The sequence below is a fragment of the Saccopteryx bilineata genome, chromosome 11, assembly GCF_036850765.1.
Source record: "Saccopteryx bilineata isolate mSacBil1 chromosome 11, mSacBil1_pri_phased_curated, whole genome shotgun sequence".
NCBI classification, from domain to species: domain Eukaryota; kingdom Metazoa; phylum Chordata; class Mammalia; order Chiroptera; family Emballonuridae; genus Saccopteryx; species Saccopteryx bilineata.
In genome coordinates, this window is record NC_089500.1 from 79,701,915 (window position 1) to 79,729,234 (window position 27,320).

General features: G+C 54.7%; 1 protein-coding gene across 5 annotated transcripts in view; it reads right to left on the minus strand.

The window, feature by feature from the left end:
- SLC44A3 (solute carrier family 44 member 3) overlaps positions 1-27,320 on the minus strand; it is a 61,835-nt gene that overhangs the window by 23,729 nt on the left and 10,786 nt on the right. For 4 of the 5 annotated variants that reach the window (XM_066247104.1, XM_066247103.1, XM_066247106.1 and 1 more), the window contains exons 6-11: positions 18,274-18,434; positions 14,882-14,971; positions 14,053-14,157; positions 13,659-13,783; positions 10,724-10,910; positions 4,435-4,600 (exon numbers count right to left, since the gene is read on the minus strand). In XM_066247104.1, the coding sequence (XP_066103201.1) occupies positions 4,435-4,600; positions 10,724-10,910; positions 13,659-13,783; positions 14,053-14,157; positions 14,882-14,971; positions 18,274-18,434 (834 nt within the window). The remainder of the gene's footprint in view (positions 1-4,434; positions 4,601-10,723; positions 10,911-13,658; positions 13,784-14,052; positions 14,158-14,881; positions 14,972-18,273; positions 18,435-27,320) is intronic. The other variant, XM_066247105.1, reaches the window with a different exon arrangement.

The window sequence follows — 27,320 nt, forward strand, 5'->3', positions numbered from 1 at the left end:
AGGGGGATCCCTCCGCGCGCCCTCCCCTACAACCTGCAAAGCCCGCCCTCAGGAAGGGGACTGCTTACACCTAAGAGGCTTCAAGTCATACTGCGACGGTAACCCTGATATGACCACCTGAAATTAATCTCTGGTCTGAACCATACCTTCAGGGTTGGCTTAGGGCAGGGGTCCCCAAGCTTTTTACACTGGGGGCCAGTTCACTGTCCCTCAGACCGTTGGAGGGCTGGACTATAAAAATACTATGAACAAATCCCTTTGCACACTGCACATATCTTATTTTAAAGTAAAAAAACAAAATGGGAACAAATGCAATATTTAAAATAAAGAACAAGTAAATTTAAATCAACAAACTGACCAGTATTTCAATAGGAACTATGCTCCTCTCACTGACCACCAATGAAAGAGGTGTCCCTTCCGGAAGTGCGGCGGGGGCCAGATAAATGGCCTCAGGGGTCCTCATGCGGCCCCCTGGCCGTAGTTTGGGGACCCCTGGCTTAGAGGGTGGCGGTGCAGAGTCAGGCGCGCCAGGAGAGCCAGGAGAGCCGAGCTCATACAGAGACTGAGCCTCTGTCTCCGCAAGTCCTGCGTGTCAACACCCTCCACCCCTTCTGTGGGTGGTGGCAGCAAAGAGGACCAGGGCAGCGAGACAGAGAGGTGATCCCGGGACCTGACCCACACGTCCACATTCTCCTTCTTGAAACCTGGGCTGTCCTGAGTGCTCCAGCTCCAGGGACTCATCTCTGGGCTAGGGGGTGAAGTCCTGGGGCGCCTCCGTATCCCGGTACATAAGTGTCCCTCGGACAACACAGCACAAAGGCAAGCCGGCAGTGCCAGGGTCCCAGGAGCACGGTTTAGCCCTGGTTGGGTCCAGCCCAGAGCGCACTAGGACTCTGAACAGTACAGGACACTGACGTTGGGCAGAGAGTCTGGCCCTTCCCTTCTCCTCTCTGGGTTGGAGCCTGCTCCTGAATCCCATCTTCCTCCGGGGCTTACTCGTTCCTCTCAACAGAGAGCATCCTTCCCAAGAAATGATGTGGGAGGGAAATTTTTTTCCTCTCCTCTGACTCACAGCATGAGTGGGTCTGGAGCTCCAGGCTGGAAACCACCTGTCCTCAGAGCATCACCTTCCCGATTCCGAGCTGTGGGGGCGGGGGCACGTCTGACTCCACGCAGTGGTCTTCACCCTTAGCCCGGGCTCTGTCTACTCTCCCCTCTAAGAGCACTCAGGGTCTTGTCAACTCCCATCCTCCGGCCCTGAGAAACGTCCTCTGATAATCCCACCCCTTTCCCTTCCTTTGCTCTCCCTTTCTGGACCTATTAGTCACATGTCAGTTCTCCCAGATGTATCCTCTAACTCAGGGGTCTCAAACTCATGGCCTGCAACCAGATATTCACTTTGCAACCTTATGTTTTGTTACTAAGAGTTCTTTTTCAATTAGTGCAGGCCGCGAGTTTGAGACCCCTGCTTATCCTTTCTCTCCTATTTTTCATCTCTATTTTTGTTTTGCTATCTCCTAGAAGAGTTCTTCAATTTTGTGTTTTAATCCTTTAACAGAAAATTTTCATCCTGGCCAGTTGTCTCAATAGTAGTGTCAGCCCAGTGTGTGGAAATCCCAGGTTCGATTCCCGGCCAGGGCACATAGGAGAAGCACCCATCTGCTTCTCCACCCCTCCCCCTCTCCTTCCTCTCTGTCTCTCTCTTCCCCTCCCACAGCCAAGGCTCCATTGGAGCAAAGTTGGCCCGGGCGCTGAGGATGGCCCCTTGGCCTTGGTCTCAGGCACTAGAATGGCTCTGGTTGCAACAGAGCGACGCCCTAGATGGGCAGAGCATCGCCCCCTGGTGAGCGTGCCAGGTGGATCCTGGTCGGGCACATGCGGGAGTCTATCTCCCCTCCTCTCACTAAATATATATTTTAAAAAACAGAGAAAATATTCACTTTGCAACCTTATGTTTTGTTACTAAGAGTTCTTTTTTGTTCTCTCACTATCCCTTTGTTCTTATTTTATGGCTGCCACATTTCTTTATTTTCAGGATATGATGTGTTTCTATTTGTTTTTGTCATTTTCTTCTGCCGCCTGCATGGTCTGTTTACCTAAATTCCTTTTGTTTTATTCATTTGGATCTGACACTTGGGGTTTTCTTCTAATGTTTCGCAGCCGCCGGTCATCAGATTTGAGACACACTAAGGGCTGGACTGGAAGCTCCGGAGGAGAGGTGACTGCTGATTGGTGAGCTTGGGAGGAGAGGTGACTGCTGATTGGTGAGCTCTGGAGAGGTGACTGCTGATTGGTGAGCTCTGGAGAAGTGACTGCTGATTGGTGAGTTTTGCTGTCTGTTCAGGGTCAGGGGGTTGGGCCCTTTCATTGGGGGGGCCCACACAACCGACTGGAGGTCTTCACGTTGGGTTAGACAGTTTCTCCAAAGAGGACGCCTCTGAGCCCTGCCTCAGGGACATCAACCGGCTGTCCCATCCTGGGGGCTGAGCTGTGGGGGTGGGTATAGCAAGGGGTCCCCCCTTCTTTCAGCGTGGATCCCCATCTCACCTCTGAGACTGAATGAGCAGGCCCCACATGAGCCTCAGCTGGGGTCAGACACCCCAAGTCCAGCCCTTACTCTGGTCCCCTTCTCCAGAGAGCAAAGCTCCACCTGCTGCTACTGGTGTAGACCAACTGTCCTGCAGGGGGACACTTAACTGACCCTGAGAGGGCCTTTCCACGAGAGCCATTGAGCCTGCCCAGGTCTGGGGGCTCAGACCAGCCTGCATCTGATTCCACCCCCTCCCACCGAGCACGCATGGGCGGCTTTTGTTTCAGTTTCTCTGGTCAGCTGGGCCGCCCCTCACCCACCCTCTCCTAGACCATCGGCATCTGGTAGACGTTTCTGATCTGCTGTCATCACCTCTGTTTGTCACTGTCCTTGAGTGTTTATGCCTTTCTCATTCTTTCATGTTTTTTTTGGGGGGGGGGCAGCTGGAGTGGGAGGAGGGGTTAGGAGACACGTGCTTTGCGGAAAGTTAGACCAAAGCCACCACTGACAATACTTCGGTTTAGTGACTCTAGCATAACCCCAGATCACTGCCCCTTAGACAGCTGTGACCTGCTGATCTGGTTGGAATAGTCTCTGCTCTGCTACACGGGCGGGGGCAGGCCGCACCACCGACCTGCAGCCTCACAGGTTCTCAGAGCCAAGGGCTGCAGCCTTGTGCTCCCAACAGCACCACTGTGGTAAAACGCTCTGGCCCTGTACCAGGAGGAGGTGACTGCTCATGGCACGGCATGAGTCACCCCTGCTAGACCTCCTCACTCCTAGGAATGCTCTCGGTTTATCTGCTTTTTTGGCCTCAGAGATTGGAGGAGGGTCAGCCCAACTGGGGACGAAACTTCCTGTTCCGAGTCCAACCCTGTCATTGTCCTGGCCTGTCCTTCTTGCCCGAGGCTTTCCCATCGCCAGGCAGGGAGTCACACACACACCAGAGAGGTAAAGGGTGGAGGGCGTGTCCTCAGTTACTGTGTGAGGTCATGGGCTGTAAACACTTAAGTAAGTTTCATGGTGAACGCAGAGGCAAGGAATGAATTCACTAGCACTGAGGCAAACAGGGATGGTATTTTACCTTCGTAGACAGTTCCCTGAGGATTTCAAGCTGCTTTCCGAGCACTCACTCTCCTTGTTTTATACTGGAAAAAGCGGGGTTCACAGAAGGTCCTGGAGTGTGTTCCAAACAGACCAAGGCTTCGTTGTGTGAAGTCAGCAATGCTGACAGGACCCCTCCTTCCATCTCTCCCTCCTAAGTTGCACGATTGTTTCCCTATTTGGCTTTCCTTCTGGATTTTCTATGTTCAAGAGCTTGCACATGGGTCACTGTAGAAGGGACACCATTTTTCCCCCCACCAAGTAAGTGCCCAGATAAACTTTTAGCTCCACTGGGTGCTGGCTAGCCAATCCCTTTGAAGGGGTCACGTCAAAACTCCAGAATTCCGGCCCTGGCTGGTTGGCTTAGTGGTAGAGCGTCGGCCTGGTGTGCAGGAGTCCCGGGTTCAATTCCCAGCCAGATCACACAGGAAAGGGGCCCATCTGCTTCTCCACCCCTCCCCCTCTCCTTCCTCTCTGTCTCTCTCTTCCCCTCCCGCAGCGAAGGCTCCATTGAAGCAAAGTTGGCCTGGGCGCTGAGGATGGCTCTGTGGCCTCTGCCTCAGGCGCTAGAATGGCTCTGGATGCAACAGAGCAATGTCCCAGATGGGCAGAGCATCGCCCCCTGGTGGGCATGCTGGGTGGATCCCAGTCGGGCACATGCGGGAGTCTGTCTGACTGCCTCCCCATTTCCAACTTCAGAAAAATACAAAAAAAAAACCCAAAAAACTCCAGAATCCCTTTTGAGACGCATGAACATGTCGCACACCAACGAACCAGCAGGAATAACAGGCTAGACCTACCTGTTGAAGTAACAGGTGACCACTGCCCCCGCCACCGTCATCTGCTGGCATGCCAGGATGAATTCGCTGGTCCAGATGAGGCCCACTAAATGGTAACCCCACATATACCGGATGCCCAAGAGAGGCTTGTACTCCACGTGGCCGCCTTCGGTGACCTGGGCAGCTCCTGAAGTTCAAAACACAAACATACTTTACACCAATGTTGTCCCAAGCGCGGCAGGTGGTCCGACAGGCCACACCGCCTCACGCCTGGCCAGCGGTACGACGTGAAACACAGGTGCCCAGTCAAGTTGGAAGCACCTCCCGCGAAGTTAAGGTCTTCGTAGCAAAAACTAAAAATTCTCAACACATCTGACCCATGTATACCGTGAATAGTAATTACAGTGACGGAATGTGGGACGTTTGCAAGACACGTGACGTATGCTTTGATATTCATCCCACTCTGTGGACGTGAAAACCAAGGTTTGGAAAAGTCCCAGAAGTTTTGTAACGTCTCCCCGTCCAGAACAAGCAGGAGGAGACAAGAAAGCCAGACCCACTGGACTCGGGAAGCCCTGGTCTCTCTACCACGCCACTCAGTGACAGATAAAATGTAAGCGTCAAGGATCTCCGGTTTTTGTTGTTGTTTTAAACAGATCCATTTCAAGGTCCTGGCCGGTTGGCTCAGCGGTAGAGCGTCAGGTCAGTGTGAGAAGTCCCAGGTTCGATTCCTGGCCAGGGCACACAGGAGAAGTGCCCATCTGCTTCTCCACCCCTCCCCCTCTCCTTCCTCTTTTTCTCTTCCCCTCCTGCAGCCAAGGCTCCATTGGAGCAAAGATGGCCCAGGCACTGGGGATGGCTCTGTGGCCTCTGCCTCAGGCACTAGAATGGCCCTGGTTGCAACAGAGCGATGCCCCAGATGGGCAGAGCATCACCCCCTGGTGGGCATGCCAGGTGGATCCTAGTCTGGCGCTTGTGGGAATCTGTCTGACTGCCTCCCCGTTTCCAACTTCAAAAAAATACATACATACATAAATAAAGGGATTCATTTCAGATTTCATTTCAAGAACAAAGTCTTCTTGAACGTTTTAAATGTCTGTTGGGCCTGAGTGTTCATCTTTGGGGTTTAAATCGCGGCTTCTCCCGTCCTGCAGAGCCTGGGTCAAGCTATGTGGCCTCGTGGAGTTTCAGCCTCTTTGTCCACCATCCCCCTTTCTGGGTGGCAGTTTGAGTCAGATTGTCCGGAATGTGATTACCGTAGGGTCCGGTCCATGGAAACATCTCTCCACACGTGGTAATGGCTGTTAGTGTGACCTTCAGGAGCAGGAGGCCGTGCCCGGCCCCCTCTGCCCTCCCCTAAAAAGCCCTGGAATTCGCTCCACAATTTGATCCCGTCTCATCTGCACGTTGGATCCCAAGCCCAGCTCCGCAGGCCGGCTGTGTGACCCTTACACGTCCTCCTCGCTCTGCGTTTCACGTCAACTACGAGACGGTGGGCGCTCCGGCCTTGGGCGACACCCACAGCCCGAGCGACACGTCAAGACTGCTCCATGCTTCCTCCCGGAGCTGGGCGTTTGCTTCCAGGCTCACGACTCACTCACAGCAGGGTGTGCGCGGAGGACGCAGGGGCAGCGAGCCGGCCGCAGAGCAGACAGGCTCCAGATGACACCGTCTCCGTTCCCCACGCTCTGGGTTCCGCCGGACAAGAGCCACATTGTGAGAGAGAAGGGGGGGGGGGGCAGCCGGACTCGCAAGAAGAGGGACGCTGACATTTACCGAACACTGGGCTCATTCTGGCGTGGAGTCCGTCTGTGTCAGGTGAGGCGCTGACAAAGGCTTGTGCTTCTCCCAGATGGGTAGGTGTCGGAAGAGCGTCCCCCGATCTGCAGGACACGGGACGTGAGCCAGCAGGTATGAATGGGGGGGTGGGGGGTCAATGGGACCTTGGAGAGCCATGCCGGGAGCATCAGAAGTGACAGCTAAGAAAGCCAAGCCGCACACTGGGCCTGGGTGCTCGGGGGGTGGCCTCCCGCCACGGCAGCCCTGTGCCGCCCACGGAGGTCACACCATCTCAGCCGGACACTCAGGTGGCAAGTCACCAAGGTGGACAGCGGCTAAAGTGACAAGAAGCCAAGGTCCACGCCAGCCTTCCAACCCTGGGTGTCCCCCAGGTTATTCTGAACTGGTCACTTGTGTTTCCACGTCTTATGGAGGACGACTTCTGCGTGCTGTTCCCCTGCTCCGGTGGCACGGGCGGTTTACAGAGGTCTGTGGCCTTTCCCCCCAGACGGGCCTTCTCAAGCTCGCCCCATACTCACTGGCACTGCGGCCGGACAACTCAGTGTCGGCCGGGACAATCCTGTGCATTGCAGGGTGTTCAGCAGCTCCCCTGGCCTCTTCCGGTCAGCTGCCAGAAGCACCCTCCCTCCCCTCCCCCAGTCACCCAGCCCCGGACCCTGCCAAACACCACCTGGGGGACGAGACGGCTGCTGTGAGCTCACCTCCCCTGCAGCAGCCAGCTCCCGCTGCAGCCCCTGGGCGGCGAGTGCTCACGCGCTCACGACTGCCCTCTGCTGGGAGGCCGTGTCCCTGCCGTCAGGAGCCCCACCAAGGATGGACACTTTGTTACTAAGGTTGGTGACAGTATAGCCGAACTCGGACTACAGAGAGCTGCCCGGATGTGACAGGTCTCAGGGATGGTAGTGCAGAGGGCACCGAACTGAGAGAGGGCTTGGCTCCAGCCTCAGCACTGACGGAGGTCCAAAGCCACCTGGGCCTCGGTGCCCCCCACGCAAAGACGAAGAGGGTAGACCGACAGGAAGAACCCTGGGGCCGCGGTTACAGGCCTGGGCTTCACTGTCACACAGGCTGAGAGTCACATCTCCGCACTGACTCCTCGTGGCTGACCAGCTCCAGGCGGGTGATGGGACCTGCCTCACCACCTGTACCACCACCCACTTCTCACCCTTCTGGTGCCCCGAGCCAGGGCAGTGACCCTCAGTGCCCTCAGGCAGCTATCATGAGGATTAAATGCAGAAGGCACCAGCCCTGGCCAGAGAGCTCAGCTGGTTAGAGAATTGTCTCAAAGCAGCAGAGGTCGCCGGTTCGATCCCCGGTCAGGGCACATACAGGAACAGCTCGATGTTCCTATCTCTCTCTCTCTCTCTCCTGCCCCCTGCCTCTCTCGCTAAAATCAATAATAAAAATATTTTTTTATGTAAAATAAATGTAGAAGGCATCTGACATAGTAAGTGTGGCTTGGGGTTAGCTACACCTGACATACAGGTAGTCAGGGTTCCGGTTCCGGTTCTGGAACTGACGGCTATGCATTAAGCATCTGCTGCACGCCGGGACCATGCCGAACATTCGCTGTGAGGAAGTGGATACAAAAGGCAAACAGGACATCAGGAAGAAGGCGGCACCTTCTGGGTGACTCCCGGGAGCTCACGTGTTGTGAGTGGATTCATTGCCCCTTCTCCCCGGCTGCTCTGACCTTCCCCTGTCACCTGAGAGTCCTCTCTGTCCCCACTCCCAGCCAGTGACCTCACTGGCGGTTTCTCTGGGAAAACCCAACACCTCCATCCGCCTGCTGTCCACAGGTCCATAACCTGCCCCCCCCCACAGCGCGACAAATCCTCGTGTCCTTTCTCACCGCTGTGAAGGTGTTTCTTCAGAGACGCTCTCTCCCTCTTCCTCGCTTCAGGAGGACACTCCTCTCTACAGAAGCCTTTTTACTTATCTCACATCTTTCTCTTTAAATCTACTCAGGACCCCCTTTCCTCCTCCGGCTTCCCTTCTGTTCCCCTTTCACACAAACTCCTCCCGCCTTCTCCTCCTTTTCCAATTAATCCTCTCCCACCATCTCTTGAACGCACGGCCCCTGGTTCTCTGACACCGTGTCCTGTCGTTTCCGTGTTGCTAAATCTGACAGGTCCGTGCTTCGTTCTGACCTGGCTCATCAGAGCCTGGCTCCCTAGGCGTCCACTCCTCTTCCCCGAGTTCCCGGGCAGCACGCTCTCTCCTCATCACCCCCCCCCCGCCCATGGCTCCCTCTCCTCTTTCTTCTCCGTCTTCCATGACCCTTCAACATCGCAGCACCCAAAGCACGGTCCCTGGACTCCCTCTCTTCTCTTTCTACACCCCTTCCCACCTCATCGTTTTCAAGACCATCTGTATGTCCCGAGTTCCCAAAGGCAGAGATCCAGAAACTCGGACTCATACCGCTGCCTGCTTGACACCGCCGCCCGGCTGCCCACGAGACGTCTCAACAGTTAACACAGCCAAACGCGGTCTGAGCTTCCCCCAAAATGCTCCACGCAAAGCTGCGCCCCATCTCCGGAGATGTCAGTCCCATCCTCCCTCCAGGTTCTCAAATCCTCCCTGCCGTCCCCAGCGCCTCTGCCTCGCACGCCTTCCGCTGACACACCAGGAAACCCCTCGACGTGGATGCAAGAATCCGACACGTCACCATCACGACCCTGTTCTAACTAGGCCACCGCCATATCTGCTCCCGGGTCACCCTGATGCAGATGTGAGTCAGGTCGTGTCACCTCTTTGTTTATGCGTCAGCCGTGGGTTTTCCGTCTCGGGTCAGAGTGTCCTCCGGACACACTCTCCCTTCCACTGCCGCTCCCTGGGCGGATGGGTCCCCCTGCGTGCGCCCAGCACCCAGAGAGCACCCCTTCCTCCCTGGGCCTTCACCGTGGCCAGAATGAGACCTGCTGGCAGGAGCCTGGTGTCCACTTCAGCTGCGAGGTGAACACGGTGGCAGAGGTTGTGGGACGAGAAGGAAGGTACGCAGGCCCTTGGGCACAGTGCCGGCCCCAGGTCTCCGCCGTGGACTTCGTTTATGCAAGAGAGAAATCACCTCGTATTTTCTTTAAGCGGCTGTTCTGAGTTTCCTGTCACTCTCAGACTGACATCGTCCTGACTGAATTCCTGTGCCTGTGCGTCCGGGGTCCTTCCCGGATACTCGGTGAAGGTCACTGCGGGTCTCCGAGCTCCTAGAGACCCCATCAGAAGAGGCTGCCCTCCAAGCATCTCTGAGTCTGGGGACAGGGGTGTCTAAGGGCCGAGTCTTGCAGAGAGCCCGCTGACCATCTTGAAGGGGCCAGCGTCCCGAGGAGGGGAGGGAACCAGCGGACTAAAGCATCTGTTGTATAGCAGGTGTTCTCGCCTATATGAACAGACAACAAGGGACAAAAAAATGACCCTCACCAGCCACTAGGGAATTCCGTGAGCCCTATGGGCGTGCCGTCCATGAGAACCTTGTGGGTTCTCAGCTGCCTGCTGACCAGCTAGGAAAGCACCTTTCTCTGTTGTCCTCACACCCGAGTGTGAACCTGGGCCATCCCCGCGTCCCAGGAGCTGGGGAAGGTGCAGAGCACCCTCTCCGGGTGTGGTCCGCAGGCCAGCCTCCTGTGTTCACCCACGATGTGTCCCCAGCCCGTGGTGAGCTACGGCCTTGTGCCGGAGCCACGCCCACTGCCTCTCCGGGCGCACGGTTTTCTCACAGTGAGACTTCCTCGATGAAGGCAGCCACGAGTGACACACGCTGGAAGCAGCTTCCTCTCCGGCGGGGACGGTCCTCTGAGGAGCACGGCTCCAGAATGCAGCTTTCAGGAGGGACACTTAGCTCTGCCACAAACCAGGCGGCTCAGAACCCCTGTGGGTGGGGCCCAGGCACCTGTCTCTTAATAAAAGCCCCGCGGTGGACTCTCAGGACTGTCCCTGCCCCCAGAAGAGGGTGGAGGACACGGGATCGCCTCTTGGGGACCAAGTGACCCTGGGCATGCTCCTGCTTTAGGCTCACGCTGGCTCTGCTGAGCAGAACCGTGTCCAGGCGTCTTTCCTGGGTTCTTCCGTATCGCTCGCCGGTGTGGCAGGAGCTGGTCAAAGACCTTGGATGGAGTTTAAATCCAGAGACATCCGACATCCGATAAGATTCTTTCTGTCAGCATCTTCCGTCACACGGCTCGTGTCTCCCCAGTTCTCTCCGTCCTTGCTGAGTGTATTCGCTCATGAAACAGAAAGCCAGCACAAGAGAAAGAATGTCCCGCTTCCCCAGAACCGAGCCCAGAGTAGGATCCCGGGCGTCGTCACACGCCCCGCGTTGCTGGGGGGGGGGGGGGGGGGGGGGGGGGGGTCTGGCACCCCCCAGACCGGGGGTGCAGCTCGGGCACGCGAGGGCTGGCATCCCCCAGACCGGGGGTACAGCTCGGACACGCGAGGGCTGGCACCCCCCAGACCGGGGGTACGGCTAGGGCACGCGAGGGCTCTGCGCCCAGCTCCGCGGGGACGCGGCGCTCACCTGCCGTGCCCAGGCTCAGGAGCACGGCCAGCCAGAGCGCCCAGAAGCAGAGGAGCAGGGCGAACGCCCACAGCGGCTGGCACAGCAGCAGGGGACAGCGGCCGATGGCCTTGTTCGCGACCCGGAACAGCTCCACCGCCAGCTTCGTCCTCTTTCTCAGGACAAACGTCAGGACGAGCAGCACGGCCTGGGGGCGGAAAGGGTGAGAGCGAATCACTGCGCGTGGGGAGGACTCGGACCACACCCACCCTCCAGACGTCCCGGCACACGGCCCAGAGAGAGCCACTCGCTACCCCGACCAGCACTGGGCAGGGAGCTGCAGAGTGCCACTGAGCACCTCCCCCGCGCCGGTCCCCAGGCCAGGTCCCGAGGCTGTGACAGCCAGCAGGACACAGCCCACGGGGTAAGGGCCCTGCCTTCCGCCGGCTCGCCCCACGGCACGAGATGCAGCCCCGGGCACGAGACCAGCATAGCACCGGGGACCCAGAGAAGGGCTGACTGCCACAGAGCACCTCCAGGCCTCCTCCTCCTCCACTGCCCAGCCACCTTCCCCCACAGCCCGGCCCAGGCCCCCAGCCCCAGCTAGCAGGCTTCTAGCAGAGGACACGGCTCGGTTCTTGCTCCCGCTCCAGCCCCGGGCGCTGACTCCACCCTTCCAGGCCCCACGCTGCAAACTGCGCGCTGACGTCACCCTTCCAGGCCCGACGCTGCAAACTGCGTGCTGACGTCACCCTTCCAGGACCGACGCTGCAAACTGCGCGCTGACTCCACCCTTCCAGGCCCCACGCTGCAAACTGCGCACTGACGTCACCCTTCCAGGCCCCACGCTGCAAACTGCGCGCTGACGTCACCCTTCCAGGCCCGACGCTGCAAACTGCGCGCTGACTCCACCCTTCCAGGCCCGACGCTGCAAACTGCGCGCTGACTCCACCCTTCCAGGCCCCACGCTGCAAACTGCGCGCTGACGTCACCCTTCCAGGCCCGACGCTGCAAACTGCATGCTGACGTCACCCTTCCAGGCCCCACGCTGCAAACTGCGCGCTGACGTCACCCTTCCAGGCCCGACGCTGCAAACTGCGCACGCGCGCGGGAAGCGGTCCTGCCATTGGCCCTGCTGTCCTCGTTGCTGCCGGCGGTTATGCTGATCTGATCTCAACAATCCTCACGGGCAGCCCCCCAGCCCCCGTCTCCCCAGAACCTCTCAGTACACTGATCTGATCTCAACACTCCTCACGGGCAGCCCCCCAGCCCCCGTCTCCCCAGAACCACTCAGTACACTGATCTGATCTCAACAATCCTCACGGGCAGCCCCCCAGCCCCCTCCCCGCCCCCGTCTCCCCAGAACCACTCAAGAGGCAGGAACAGAGTCCCCACCCCAAGGGCCGGGGATTCGGGCCGCCTGGTGAGACTCAGGTCTCCGCTGGGCTCCCACACGCTGGGAAGGCAGCAGGGATGACCCGGGAGATGGGGTCCAGGGAGAGCAAACAGGGGTAAGGGGTGAGGGAGGTGACCCTCTCTTCTGTGAGAGGGGTGGGGCAGCCTTGCACCCCAGCCCCGGGGACAGGGAGCAGTGCCCAAGGGATGACCAAAGGGACACAACCTGGCTCCATGGGGGGGGGGGGTTTGGAGTCAGTGCTAGTCACCCAGACGGGCCTTTGTGCTACGGGGACAGTTTTGAGCTAAGGGCCACTTCAGCCACAGGTCCAGGAGGACTGGTCCCCCTCCCTGACACCCTGCGAGGATTCTCCGTAACAGAGCGTCAGGAGAGATGGCCTCTTTCATCGCCCGGAGGGAGGGCAGACTGCTCTCTACTCGCCACCTGCTCCTCCCATCCGCCCGCGCAGGTGCCATGCGCCATCCCAGCTCGGGGCGTCTTCACACCCCGCTTTCCCTCTCTGCCCCTGGACCTCTCCTGCCTGTGGGGTCTCTGACTCACTCGTGTGTGCGGGGCTCCCACACATACGTGCTAAATTTGATTGTTTTCTCTCACTGTCTCTTGCCTACTGACCAGCTGCAAGAACCTTGAGGGGGAATGCCCCCCTCCACACACACACACACACACACACACACACACACGGCTCTGAGGCCGAGACTGGGCAAGGGGGGGACACCAGCCGTGGATTCCTGGGCACGGCCCTCCCCTCGCTCTGCAGCCCAGCTCCCCAGCCTCGGGTCACCCCAGCGAGCACGGGGGTGGCGGAGACTGATGGGAGGAGGGACGCCTACCCCCCCCCCAACAAGCCTGCAGCAGTATTCCTATTTGACAGGTGAGGAGGCCACAGCCCAGGTGGCACAGTGGCAGTGGGCCTCACGCTCTGTCACCCGCATTACGTGGGACCTGTGTCTTCGTCTGTGTGTCCTGCTGGCTCCTCTGCTCAGTGCAGGGCCATGCATCCAGGGCTCAGTGAGCTGCAGCTCCTCTAACAGCACCTGGGGAGGGAGCGACCATCTCCCCCCCACACCCTCTCTGCCGCCTCAACAGCACTCCATGTTTGCCTGTCCCCAACCAGGTGGTTCAGGAGGAGGCGGCAGGTTCTCTGGTCACCACAGGACCCAGGGTCAGCAGGTGTGGGGACAAAGGGTTCTCTGTGCTGCAGGCAGTGGACAGAGCCCGGCTTCTCTGCTCACACCCAGGACATGGCTGGCCCTCCATCTGCAGCGTCCACCCTACAGTGGGGACAGGGCTCCTGCTGCGTTCGGGGACAACGGACACGCACAGGCAACAGAGCCACCGTGGAGAGAAGGAAGACCCCTTTCCTCGGTGTGTGAAGGCTGTGAGGTATCCCCAGCAGGGGCTCTCCGATGAAAACACACACGACAGCACCACGGAGGCCCAGGCCACAGCGAAGGGAGAACCGTCCTCACTGTTTCTGGCTAAAACTTGCTTATCTGGGTTCAGAGTTCTGTGACCTCCTCCTGGAGGCCTGCTTCTTACCGTGAGAACTGTAGACACAACGGCAAACCCCAGCAGGCAGGTCATGTTGTCCCTTTCTGTGTCCAGTGCCACGCTGAGGTCATTGGTGTAGTCGTGATACAGCCACCAGAAGATCCCACACACAACTAGAAGGCAAGAGGCTGGGGAGGTCAGCACCCGCCTCAGGTGACCGTCTATACCCTGCACCCGGCGCGTGGCACCAGCACACTGGCTCAGGCAGTGGGTCCCAAATCCCTGGGCTTCCTGAGCGGGCTGGGCTGGGCCACGCCACCCAGACCTGGAGTAGACGCTGGTCTTTGGGAGATACAGGGGCGGGGAGGGCAGTGACCCCCCAAACAGGTGCGTCCCCTCAGCCCGCCCACGGGTTGTGTCTGGGCGTGAGCAGGGAACACACCGTGCTGGTAGCACAGGGAGAGGAACAATAGACCCAAAGTCGACAGCTTCTGAACAGGCTCCGCCGGTGCTGAGTTCTGCAGGAGCCCGGATATCAGCTCGGCACCTACACCAACGGGCAGACTCCGTGGCACTGCAAACACTCTGTGTGCAGGTGCTAACTGCCACCTGCGCCCCACCCATAGGGACTGGGAGGTCAGAGTGGGCTGGACCGGTCCGTAGGGGAAAGCATCCCCCACCAGCTCGGACGGATGTGCTGCGGACCGGGGTGGGGGGCACAGCTCAAAGCGGCTGAGGGCGCAGCCACTTATTCTGGGGAAGGAAACTGCAGCCACACCCACGGCTGGAAACTCAAGGACCCCAAATCTACTGGTGTGGCCACTGTGCCAAGACTCCCGTGTGCCCCTGCCTCTCGGACCCTCTCTCCCCACAACTCCTGGATGGACCCACGACCCAGGAATGACGAGAGAGACAGCAGGCACAGGAGCGCGCCCCCGGGACCCCGCCCAGCTCGGAGCCTCTGCACGGCAGCGGAGGCACCCACGTGCGGGGGGGTGATGTGAACGTTCAGAAGAAACCCTAAGGGTCCCAGCAGGTGTTGGGACCGTCCTCCTCTGTGCGGGTCCCCGGCCGCCCACCCGGCAGGCTGGTCTCTGCCCCGTTTGTGCCTCATCTCCATGTGCCCAGGGAGGATGGGGCCGGAGGAGGATTCTCTCTAAGACCCCATTCGGCTCAAAAAAAAAAAAAAAAAAAAGGAAACTTTTAAGTTCTATACTTAACAGAAAGGCTTTTCACTTCATCAAAAAAGAGAATCAAGTGGAAACACTTACACAACGATCCCAAAATAACCAGCGCGATCAAAGTGTGAACCAGAAGGCCGGTGACGAACCGGAAGGTGAACATCACGGCCAAGGACAAGGCTGCAAAGAAGGGACACACAGAAGTGCACTGTGAGGGCAGAGACACGTGCACATGCACACACACACGCACACATACATGCCACACATGCACACACATATGCACATGCACACATATACACATGCACATACACACAAGCACACACATACACATGCACATACATGCACACATGCACACATACACACCACGCATGCACATGCATGCACACATGCACATGCACACGCCACACACAGAGATGCACACACATATGCACATGCAGACATGCACACACACACGCCACACATACACACACATGCACACAGATGCACACACATATGCACACACATATACACATGCACATACACGCATGCGCACACACACGCCACACATGCACACATATATGCACATACACACATGTGCACACACATGCATGCACATGCCACACATGCACACACATGCACATGCACATGCACACACGCACATGCACACACCTACGTGAGGGCTGCAGCAGATGGGCCAGCCTGCAGGGGCCCAGTTCTGACGGGCTGGCATTCAATACCTATATATATTTTTAAGCAGGTATTATTCCCAAAACTTTCTTTTCTTTTTAAGTCCAGATGAGCCATTTAACATTTTTCTTTCTTTTGTGATCACACTGAACTCCTTTGACTTAGTTCTGGGCTTACGTAAGCCTCTCACTTTAAGTGTTCTCACTTAAAAAAAAAGTTTTTAAAAAAACCTTTTTTTCTGTTGATTTGAGAGAGAGAGAGAGAGGAATGGAGGGGCGAAGAAGAGAAAGAGAAAGAGAGAGAGAAAGAGCAAGAGAGAAAAGGACGGGGGAGGGAGGAGAGAGAAAGAGAAAGAGGGAGAGAGAGGGAGAGAGAGAAAAGCATCAACTTGTGCCACTTAGTTGTGCATTTAGTGTGTGCTCACTGTTTGCTTCTTCTATGTGCCCCGACTGGGGATGGAACCCACAAGCTCTGGCCTGCCTGGTCAATGTTTTATTCAATGAGCCCCTCCCCCTCCCCAGCCAGGGCTCAGATGTTCTTATTAAATACAAAAGACTAATGATGCCTTTAAAAAATGAAAATTTTAAGATTCTAATTATAAGCTATGTGTGTAAAAAAATCTGCATAGTGTTCTTTCCAATATTTGGGGGTTTATGCTTATAAATGTATTCCAAGTATAGTATGTCGGTGAATCTATAAATACTACATATTTTACTCTCTTTTCCTGAACAAGAAATCGGGATGACATGTGGATGTTTCGGTGAAGAACACGGGTGTGGGATCAGCCAGGTCGGGGCTGAGTCTCATCCCCGCCTCCTCCGTACTAACTGTGTGACCTTGGCCCTGTCACTCGGTCCCAGCGTGCTCCCCTGCCAGCGCGGCAGGGTTCTGATGAGGTCCGAATGACTTCAGTACAATGCCGGGCACGTTTGGGTCATAAGAGGTCTGGAAGTGACATAACGATGACAAGTGTCAAGCATTCCGGAACCAGCAGCCTCTCGGTACGGGGATTACAGAAAGCTCAGTTTGGAAACTGGGAAACCCCAGGCGTGGGAGGCAGCCCTGGGGAAGGGGCAGATGTGGGGCCATTGCCACATCCTCAGCGGCGAGGATATCGACTTGTTCAAAGAGAGACTCATATCCTCCGGGGCTCATCAAACCGAACCACACAAACTGGGAAGGCAGAGGGTTAAGAGGCGGGTCGCACGGAAGAGGCCAGTCCTGGCTCAAGGCCTCGCCCCGCCTGCACCGTCTGTCCAAGGACTTAACCTGGAGGCACCACCTCCCGCTGGGCTCACCCTGTGGCCTCTGGTCTGGCTCGCCCACAGGGAGAAAGCGCACTGGCCAGAAGGCAGGTGTTTCTGGTCGCTCTGACAGTTTCACTGTCCACGGTCAGCTTAGGAACCAGGAATCTGCTTTGCACCTCCATCCCCACCCAGAGCAGAGGACCAGGCCCCGGAACGTGGTCACGGGGTTAAGGCGCCCCCACCCAGCCAGGCCGTCGTTGGTCAGAGAGCCAGCTGGTGGTCTCAGCTCCTGTCCCCTCTCTCTCTCTTAAACCTGAAACATTGAAAATATCTATGGCCCTGGCCGGTTGGCTCAGTAGTAGAGCGTCAGCCTGGCGTGCGGAAGTCCCGGGTTCGATTCCCGGCCAGGGCACACAGGAGAAGCACCCATCTGCTTCTCCACCCCTCCCCCTCTCCTTCCTCTCTGTCTCTCTCTTCCCCTCCCGCAGCCGAGGCTCCATTGGAGCAAAATGGTCCGGGCGCTGAGGATGGCTCCATGGCCTCTGCCTCAGGCACTAGAGTGGCTCTGGTCTCAACAGAGCGATGCCCTGGATGGACAGAACATCACCCCCTGGTGGGTGTGCCAGGTGGATCCCGGTCGGGCGCATGTGGGAGTCTGTCTGACTGCCTCCCCGTTTCTGGCTTCAGAAGAATACAAAAAAAAAAATATATATATATATATATATATATATATATATGAAATACACTGCTCACAAAAACTAGGGGATACGTCAAAATGAATATGAAGCTATAAAATATTCTCTAATTTGCCCTGGCTGGTTTGCTCAGTGGTAGAGCGTCGGCCCAGCATGTGGAAGTCCCGGGTTCAATTCCCGGCCAGGGCACACAGGAGAAGCACCCATCTGCTTCTCCACCCCTCCCTCTCTCCTTCCTCTCTGTCTCTCTCTTCCCCTCCCGCAGCCAAGGCTCCATTGGAGCAAAGTTGGCCCAGGCACTGAGGATGGCTCCATGGCCTCCACTTCAGGCACTAGAATGGCTCCAGTTGCAATAGAGCAGTGGTTCTCAACCTTTCTAACGCCGTGACCCCGCAGTACAGTTCCTCGTTGCGGTGACCCCAAACCAAAAAATAATTTTGGTGGCTACTTCATAACTGTAACTTTGCTACAGTTATGATTCGGAATGTAAATACCTGATATGCATTATGTATTTTCTGATGGCTTTAGGCGACCCCGCCGGGGTCGCGACCCACAGGTTGAGAACCGCTGCGATAGAGCAACATCCCCGATGGGCAGAGCATCGTCCCCTGGTGGGCATGCTGGGTGGACCCCGGTCGGGTGCATGTGGGAGTCTGTCTCTCTGCCTCCCTGCTTCTCACTTTAGAAAAATACAAAAAAAAAAAAAAAACCCAAACAAACAAAATATTTCCTAATTTTTGTAAGCAGTATATACAAAGTGAAGCTTTCAATTTAAGTCTTGAGGCCCCTCAATTTTCCTTCTACCACACACATAATGTGTGGGAGATCGCGGCAATCCATACGCTGTCACGCCTTGAAACGAACCGGAAGTTACCTAGCGCGAGGACACACAGGCCGAGGATCGTGTCTCTTCCCGACATCATCCCACTGAGCACACGCTGCAGGGCGTCGGCGTCGTTCACCAAGACGGACGCGAACAGGGAGTAGCACTCGGGAGTCTGAGGGACGCACCGGTTCAACAAGGGGAACGCCTTGCTAGAAATGAAAGGGGGAATGAATGGTAGAGAGGCTCGTTGAATGACTCATCTTATTTTATTTTATTTTATTTTTTGCATTTTTCTGAAGCTGTAAACAGGGAGAGACTCCCGCATGCACCCGACCGGGATCCTCCCCGCACGCCCACCATGGGGCGATGCTCTGCCCATCCTGGGCGTCGCCATGTTGCGACCAGAGCCACTCTAGCGCCTGAGGCAGAGGCCACAGAGCCATCCCCAGCGCCCGGGCCATCTTTGCTCCAATGGAGCCTTGGCTGCGGGAGGGGAAGAGAGAGACAGAGAGGAAGGTGCAGTGGAGGGGTGGAGAAGCAAATGGGCGCTTCTCCTGTGTGCCCTGGCTGGGAATCGAAACCGGGTCCTCCACACGCTAGGCTGACGCTCTACCGCTGAGCCAACCGGCCAGGGCCTGGCTCATCTTGAGAGAGAGAGAGAGAGAGAGAGAGAGAAAGATGTTTATGTAAAATTCTCAACAATCAAGAAGGCACAAGATACACAGTAACAAAAAGGAGGTGGCACCCGGTGGGCAGAGCACCCCTTTAGAGAGCCCAGCAGCTGCTGCTAGTGTGGCAACTGATGCCGCCAGACGGGGCTGGACGATGGGGACCCTGGAAACCAGGCACCTCGGAGACACGCGGGAGAGTGACCCCGCTGACACTCACCAGCCCCCGTTAGACACACCGCACCAGCCCCGATACCGGAAACCTATTTCTTATGTTCAGGTCTAAGGTTCATCTCAAATTAATGTCTGTGTGTCACATGAGGTAAGCGACCTCTTGCAAAATGACCAGGAGCTGTGGAGGAAAAGGAGCCCTCGTTCACTGCTGGTGGGAATGTAAACTGGCACAGCCACAGCGGAAAACAGGATGGTGGTTCCTAAAACAATGAAGACTAGAGCTACCGTACGACCCTCTATTGGGTATCTACGCAAAAAACTCGAAAACATGGGTACATAAAAGACACATGCACCCCCATGTTCATTGCAGCATTGTTCGCGGTGGCCAAGACATGGAAACAACCAAAGTGTCCCTTTGATCAAGGATTGGATAAAGAAGATGTGGTACATACAATATATATATAATGGAATACTACTCTGCCACAAGAAATGGTAACATATAGCCATTTATGACAGCATGGAGGGACCTTGAGAACATGATACTGCGGGAAATAAGTAAGTGGAAAAAGCTAAGAACTGTACAATTTCGCACACAGGTGGGATATAAAACTGAGACGCATGGACATAATTAAAGCGAAGCGGTGACCCGGGGGAGGGGAGTAAAGAGGGACAAATAAATATACGGTGACAGAAAATGATGTGACTTTCTGGGCGATGGGCACACAACACAATCAACAGTTCAAATGCTTTAAAAGCGTTTACCTGACACCTATGTGCTCTTCCTGATCGATGCCACCCCGTCACATCAGAAAGCACAGTGACCAAGGGTCACCCCCACCCCTTGTCTTCCGCTGATTTCTGCACCATTTGTGGACAGGACTTCTCTTCCCCATGAAATTGCCTTAGTCTTTTCATGAACATCACTGACCATATATACAGTTCTATTTCTTCACCGTCTATCCTGATCCAGGTATAATATCTGTCTGTCTATCTCCATTTCAACACCACTGTCTTAGCCATTGGAACTTAAGGCTTGAAATCAGGTGATGGAACCCTAAAACTTTGTACTTCTTCAAGACTGTGTGTGTGTGTGTGTGTGTGTGTCCCTTAAGCTTGTCTACATTTTTTTACAAACTTGTCAATTTCTACAACAATTATATTGGGAGAACTGCATTGGATCTATAGCACAATTTAGGGAGTGGTGACAGCCACTAACAAACATATTCACAACTTCCAACTTGTGAATTAGGAATGTTTCTCTACTGTTTTAGGCATTCTCTCTCTCAGCAGTGGCTTCAATTGAGGTCTTCCACGTCTCCTGTTAAATTCATTCTTCAATGTCCTACACCTTTTAATGTTGCTGAAGATAGACTTTAAACAAGTATTGGCCCTGGCCAGTTGGCTCAGTGGTAGAGCATTGGCCTGGTGTGTGGAAGTCCCGGGTTCAATTCCCAGTCAGGGCACACAGGAGAAGCACCCATCTGCTTCTCCACCCCTCCCCCTCTCCTTCCTCTCTGTCTCTCTCTTCTCCTCCCACAGCCAAGGCTCCATTGGAGCAAAGTTGGCCCGGGTGCTGAGGATGGCTCCATGGCCTCTGCCTCAGGTGCTAGAATGGCTCCGGTTGCAGCAGAGCAACAGCCCTGATGGGTAGAGCATCACCCCCTGATGGGCATGCCAGGAGGATCCTGGTCGGGCGCATGCGGGAGTCTGTCTCTCTGCCTCCCTGCTTCTCAGTTCAGAAAAATACAAACAAAAATCAAGTATTTTCTACTGTTCGCTGTTAATATGTGGCAATGCATTTTCACCTTCTATCTTGCTATTTTGTTTAGTTGTTACTTTTTTTTTTTTGTAGAGTCCTTTGGATTTCCTACATAAATAATTAGGTCACGGGGCCCCCATTACAATGCTGAGTAAAAGCACACAATGGTTCACCACTGTACAAGGTTCACTGTGATTTCTCATGGAAGCCCGTTAGCCAACTGAGAAAGTTCTGAGTTATTCCTAGCTTGCTAGTCTCTTATGTGTAAAAACAAAACAAAACAAAAAAACTACGCCTTAGCCAGGTAGCTCAGCTGGTGAGAGTATCGTCCTGACACACCAAGGTTGCAGCTGGTAGGGCACATACAACAATCAACCAACAAATGTATAAATAAATGGAACAACAAATCAAGGTTTCTCTTTCTCAATAAATAAAAAGAAAATTAAGAGCTAGTGTTACATTAAATGATATACATAATATACTTTTAAGCAGCCCTCTATGACAGCCGTGGTTCTCAGTCGTTTGCTATTATAAACACAGCAATGAATAACATCACACCAATGTCCTTCCACGCTGGTATAAGGGTGCCTGTCGATAAAACTTCTAGAAATAGAAATGCTTGGTGAAAAAGGGCTGCCCGTTCATCCGGATGGACACTAATGAGCCCCCTCGCTGCCGCGGCAGTGAGAGCATCCATTCCCGCCCCCGCCCCACACAGCGCGCTACCAGACCTCCGAGAGACGCCATCGGTCTACAAGGTAAAAGCGTGGAGTCTTACATCAAACTTCCCCCCATCTGGAGGGAGGTTCTCTTTTAGTATGTTTTAAAAACCATTCTTTTGTGGGTAATTTTTTTTCTTCAAAGCACCAGTCTGGATTCTTACCTTGCTTTTCTAATGGAGATATTGTTCTATTAAAAGTTGATGAGTAAGACCTCTTATAAAATGAGAAATCAATCTTTTCTTTTATATATATGAAGTGCGTCTTATTCGTCTGTTCATTTTGCTTCGAGCATTTTGGTCAAGCACCAGGGTTTGCTTCTAATGCAGCCAATTTTACCTTTTTTTTTTTTTTACATCTTCTAAGTTTTAAGTCATAGTTAGAAGCCTGCCTTATTCTCTGGGTACGACAGGATTCTCCTACGACTTCTGGTACCTTCTGCTTTCACTTTATATGTTAAACTTCCTATCTGAAGGGAGGTTTAACCCGCTTCGGATTTATCCACGTAAGGCGCAAGGTATAAACCCAGATTCTCTCCGGATGGCTACCCAGTTGTCTCAGCGCCACTTGATGAAGACTCCGTCTTCCTGTCACTGATGTGACATGCCACTTTTATCACATGCTAAAACTCCTGTTAGCATTTGGGTCTATTCCTGGATCATCCACTATCTCTCATCGATCTCTCTACACCGGAACCAGTCCCACCGTATTTTACCCTGAGTAGTACGGACGTTCAAGTACATCCTCGTGCCTCCTGACCATCCAGAGGACGATCGTACCAAATTTTTATTTTAAAAATGGGTACGGCAACATTAAAAAAAGGCAAGTGTTATGTTCTTCTTGTTTCCATAAATTGGTTATCAAACAAACACGGTTTTAAGTTAATAAAACTGGAACTGGAACTAATTTCACTTTTTAAAATAAAACTCACTCCCGGGTGTCAATGAGCATGAAAAAAACTCACTCCTCAAACGGTTAATTATGAAATTCTATTATGTTTTAAAAACCGGAAGGAGATAGTTCCTGTCATTGTTTTCCTTTTTCTAGTTTTTTCTCGGTCATTCTTTTGTTTTAAATTTTCCTTATAAACTTTGAAATCAGCTTATCTAGTTTCTGGAAAAAATCCTGCTGTTATTTTTATGCAATCAGGTGCCGTCAAGAACACAGTCTCTTTAAATTTGCTCACGTTTTCTTTGTACCTCAGAAAACTATGCAAGTCTTCTTCCTGTGGTTCTTATATATAGTATTTGTTTAAGTTCTTTTCTAGGGACTTTTGTGTTTTCATGTGCATTATTTTCTTTGCATGAAAGGAGCCTTTTAACAATACGCATGGGTGCTGTAGATGTCAATATATTACTCTTGTTTCCTGCCTCTTCAGCGACTTCCTTTATCATCTGTCATTTTTCAGCTATTTTTCTTATGATGTGTAGAGCAGTAATTTTACCTCCCACTTTCCAATTATTTTTATAATTTTTAGATGGTTTATTCTTTTTTTAAATTTTTTTTTATTTTTATTTTTATTTTTTTTGTATTTTTGTATTTTTCTGAAGCTGGAAACGGGGAGAGACAGTCAGACAGACTCCCGCCTGCGCCCAACCGGGATCCACCTGGCACGCCCACCAGGGGGCGACGCTCTGCCCCTCCGGGGCATCGCTCTGCCGTGACCAGAGCCACTCTAGTGCCTGGGGCAGAGGCCAAGGAGCCACCCCCAGCGCCCGGGCCATCTTTGCTCCAATGGAGCCTTGGCTGCGGGAGGGGAAGAGAGAGACAGAGAGGAAGGAGGGGGGGGTGTAGAGAAGCAAATGGGCGCTTCTCCTATGTGCCCTGGCCGGGAATCGAACCCGGGTCCCCCGCACGCCAGGCCGACGCTCTACCGCTGAGCCAACCGGCCAGGGCCGATGGTTTATTCTTTTTTATATTTTTTTTATTTATTCATTTTATAGAGGAGAGATAGAGATAGAGAAATAGAGAAAGAGAGAGAGAGAGAGAGAGAGAGAGAGAGAGAAAGAGAGAAGGGAGAGGAGCAGGAAGCATCAACTCTCATATGCTCCTTGACCAGACGAGCCCAAGGGTTTCAAACCAGCAACCTCAGCATTCCAGCTCGACGCCCACTTTCCAATTTTTAAACCTCTAATTTGTCTTTCTTTTCTATTTGTCAACAGTCTTAACACCACTGAATCTGACTTGCGTAGAAAGCCAATGTCTGTTGAACTTGCGGTGTTTCTGAAAAATAAGGTCTGACAGAGATTTAATGTCACTTTGCATTTGTTTCTCCCCCCCCCCCCCCCCAGATACAATTCTCCATAACGTCTTAGTTGGGTCAACATGGCTTGCTAACTGTGGGGCTTTTTCGGCTTTAATAAGCCTGCGCTGGTGATGGGTGACCACCTCAGCCCTGAAGGTACAGTGTGGCACGTAGAACGTGGATCGCCCCGGTGGGCGGCCAGCCCAGTGCCCACTCGGGACGCCACTGGCTGGGGCAGAGCTGCGTCTTCCGGGCACAGGCTGGGCTTCTTCCCCCCACACCTTCTTTTCTTCTCCCCACCAGCAAAGCCACCCAAATCCGCAGGACGTCGTTTGGACAGCTGACTGGACACTTAGAATCCCTGTCGGAATTCACCCGAGTGAACAATGTGGTGGCACGCAGGGGGCACCGAGGAGGGAGGCTAGAACTAGAATGCCCTGCAGGGAAATACCAAAGTCTTTCCGATGTTACATACATTGGGGGGGGGGGGGGCTGCTCGAAATACAGCATGGCGTGGAGCACCAGAGGGAAACAGCTGCCCTGTGTTTTCGCTGCCCTGAAAAGCTCTTACCTGGGAACCCGAACCTTCTTGACATTCAGCCACCGCTCTCAAAGGGCCTGCCACCCCCTCACGTGACCGACAGATGGAGAAGAAACAATCGGGTTAGTCAGAGAGAGGTATTCAGAAAATGCACTTTGGCCCAAGGGCCACACTTCTCAGGTTTGCCAGCTCCTCGCTCCTGGCACGGCCCTACCCCGGCACCTCCGATCACTTCCACCTTCAAACAAACCCTCGCTTGTGCAGGAAAAGGAAATGGAGCCCTCGGGGCTACTTCTACAGCCCTAACGCTGTCCAAGAAAGGCCGGTCGCAGCGGTGTGCCCTCCCTCAGAAAGCGAGTGTTGGAGAGGGCTGCTGCGTTTGAGGGTGAAGGGGCCTGTCTGGCTAAGAGACAGAGAAACGGTGACCCCAGGACACACGGCGCATCTCTGTCCCCCACCCTGCACTTTAATGCGAGCCCAAGGAGGCCCCCTGCCAGGCCAAATACGCCCAGCGGAGCCTGGCCTGTCTGCCCTGGGACACAGAGGCAGACAGGACACCCCCCAGGTCTGGGTGCCCGTGACTCCTCTCGCCGCGCGTGCAGCCTTCACAGTCTGGGCACTGCATTTCTCAGCCGCGACACGGGACGGAAGGCAGTGCCCACAGCACGGAGGGCGTGTGAGGCCCCCCGGAATGAACACGCCTTGGAGAAGCACCTGCCTGGCAAGTGCCCACAGCTCCCTACAAGCTCACTGTTCTCACCACCACCATCGAAATGAAACCGCCCATGGAGACGCCGCTGCCATCCACTCAGAGAAGAGGGGCCCACATCCGACTGCGGTCAGGGGACGGCCTTGAACACCCCATTCCCTCCGCAGTCCGGCCGCAGGGACAAAGAGCGTCCTTTAAAAAAAAAAAAAACGCTTCTCGAGAGACAAACACTGCAGGGTCTCCCTCTGCGGCACCTAACACTCTCAGGCTCGCAGAAGCGGAGGACAGAACAGCGCTGGCCCCTGTCCCTGTGAGAACGCACGGTCACCCTCGGAGGTCAGGGTCCCTAGAAGTCCAGCCTGAGAGGGAGACTTGTGTTTAAGTGACCCCGGGGACAGTGTTCTCAGGAGACAGGCAATGAGGAAGAGAAGGCTCAATAATTAAAGGCTCAAAGGAGAGGAGGTCTTGGCCAGAGACTCGCTTCAGCCAGACCCCAAGGGGGCTCTGGGGCACTTGCCACCCTGTGTCTGTCCCTCATGGGCCACGTCCTAGAGGTAGGCTGGGGGCGGGATAGTCTTCCTAGCTCGCTGGCTCCTGTTGGACCAGGGCAGCTCTCCAGAGAAGGTGGCAGCTGTGAGTGACTGTTGGCCAGTGATACAATAGCCGGGGGTCAGGCCGCCTGGTCTAGCAACGCAGACCTGGGTGGGGGTGGGGGGCACCCACCAGCCGCACGCCTGACAACCCCCAGTCCGAAAACACATGGCCGAGCGTGAACCAAGATGGGCGGTACGCTGTGTGAACCTTAAAAGCACACGTCACACAGCAGCCTGGCAGGGGCAGCAAGGACGGCTAGCTGCATATCAGGAAATAAAAATAAGATAAAGAAGAGGTGGCACATATACACCATGGTATACTATTCAGCCATAAGAAATGATGACATTGAGGCCCTGGCCGGTTGGCTCAGTGGTAGAGTGTCGGCCTGGCGTGCAGAAGTCCCGGGTTCGATTCCCGGCCAGGGCACACAGGAGAGGCGCCCATCTGCTTCTCCACCCCTCCCCCTCTCCTTCCTCTCTGTCTCTCTCTTCCCCTCCTGCAGCCAAGGCTCCACTGGAGCAAAGATGGCCCGGGCACTGGGGATGGCTCTGTGGCCTCTGCCTCAGGCGCTATAGTGGCTCTGGTCACAGAGCGACGCCCCAGATGGGCAGAACATCGCCCCCTGGTGGGCAGAGCATCGCCCCTGGTGGGCAGAGCATCGCCCCCTGGTGGGCATGCCAGGTGGATCCTGGTCGGGCGCATGCGGGAGTCTGTCTGACTGTCTCTCCCCGTTTCCAGCTTCAGAAAAATACAAAAAAATAAATAAATAAATCCCTAAAAAAAAAGAAATGACAATATCGGATCACGTACAGCAAAATGGTGGGATCTTGATAACATTATACGGAGTGAAATAAGTAAATCAGAAAAAAAACCAAGAACTGCAGGATTCCATACATCGGTGGGACATAAAAACAAGCCTAAGAGAGACATGGACAAGAGTGTGGTGGTTACAGGGGGAGGGGGGAGGGGAGGAGGGAAAGGGAGAGGGGAGGGGGAGGGGCACAAAGAAAACTAGATAGAAGGTGACGGAGGACAATCTCTCTTTGGGTGATGGGTATGCAACAGAATTGAATGACAAGATAACCTGGACATGTTTTCTTTGAATATATGTACCCTGGTTTATTGATGTCACCTCATTAAAATAAAAATTTATTTATAAAAAAAAAAGAAATAAAAATAAAGAAAAAATAAATCAAGTCGAGCGGCAGAATCAGAACACGGTTAGTCTGCCGGAAGGAGCTGGGCTTCCGCGGCCCCGTGAGTCGTTCGCCGTGAGTCGAGCGAGCCCGCGCTGACCCTGACCAGCGAGAGGGGCTGTGGAGCACGGCCTGGCCTCATGCTGAACAGCGGGGACCTGGGTGACCCGACTCTCCCCCGGTCCAGCCGGTTAGGGGCAGAGCTGGGCCCACAGCCCACCTGCAGAATGAGAATGACGGTGATCCTGCCCATGGGCTGAGGGGGGCGCCACTGGGGAACACCTTGTATGGAACACCTTGTGTGGAACGCATAGAGGTCAGGGAACTGATTCATGTTTCTAAGGTCACTTCCTGCGGCCTTCACGGCTTGTTTGGTGTGGGATACGTTAGGTTTTCAGCATGTTTCCATGAACGTCTCTTTCTCTCCTGCAATTCAGGGGTCCCCAAACTTTTTACACAGGGGGCCAGTTCACTGTCCCTCAGACCGTTG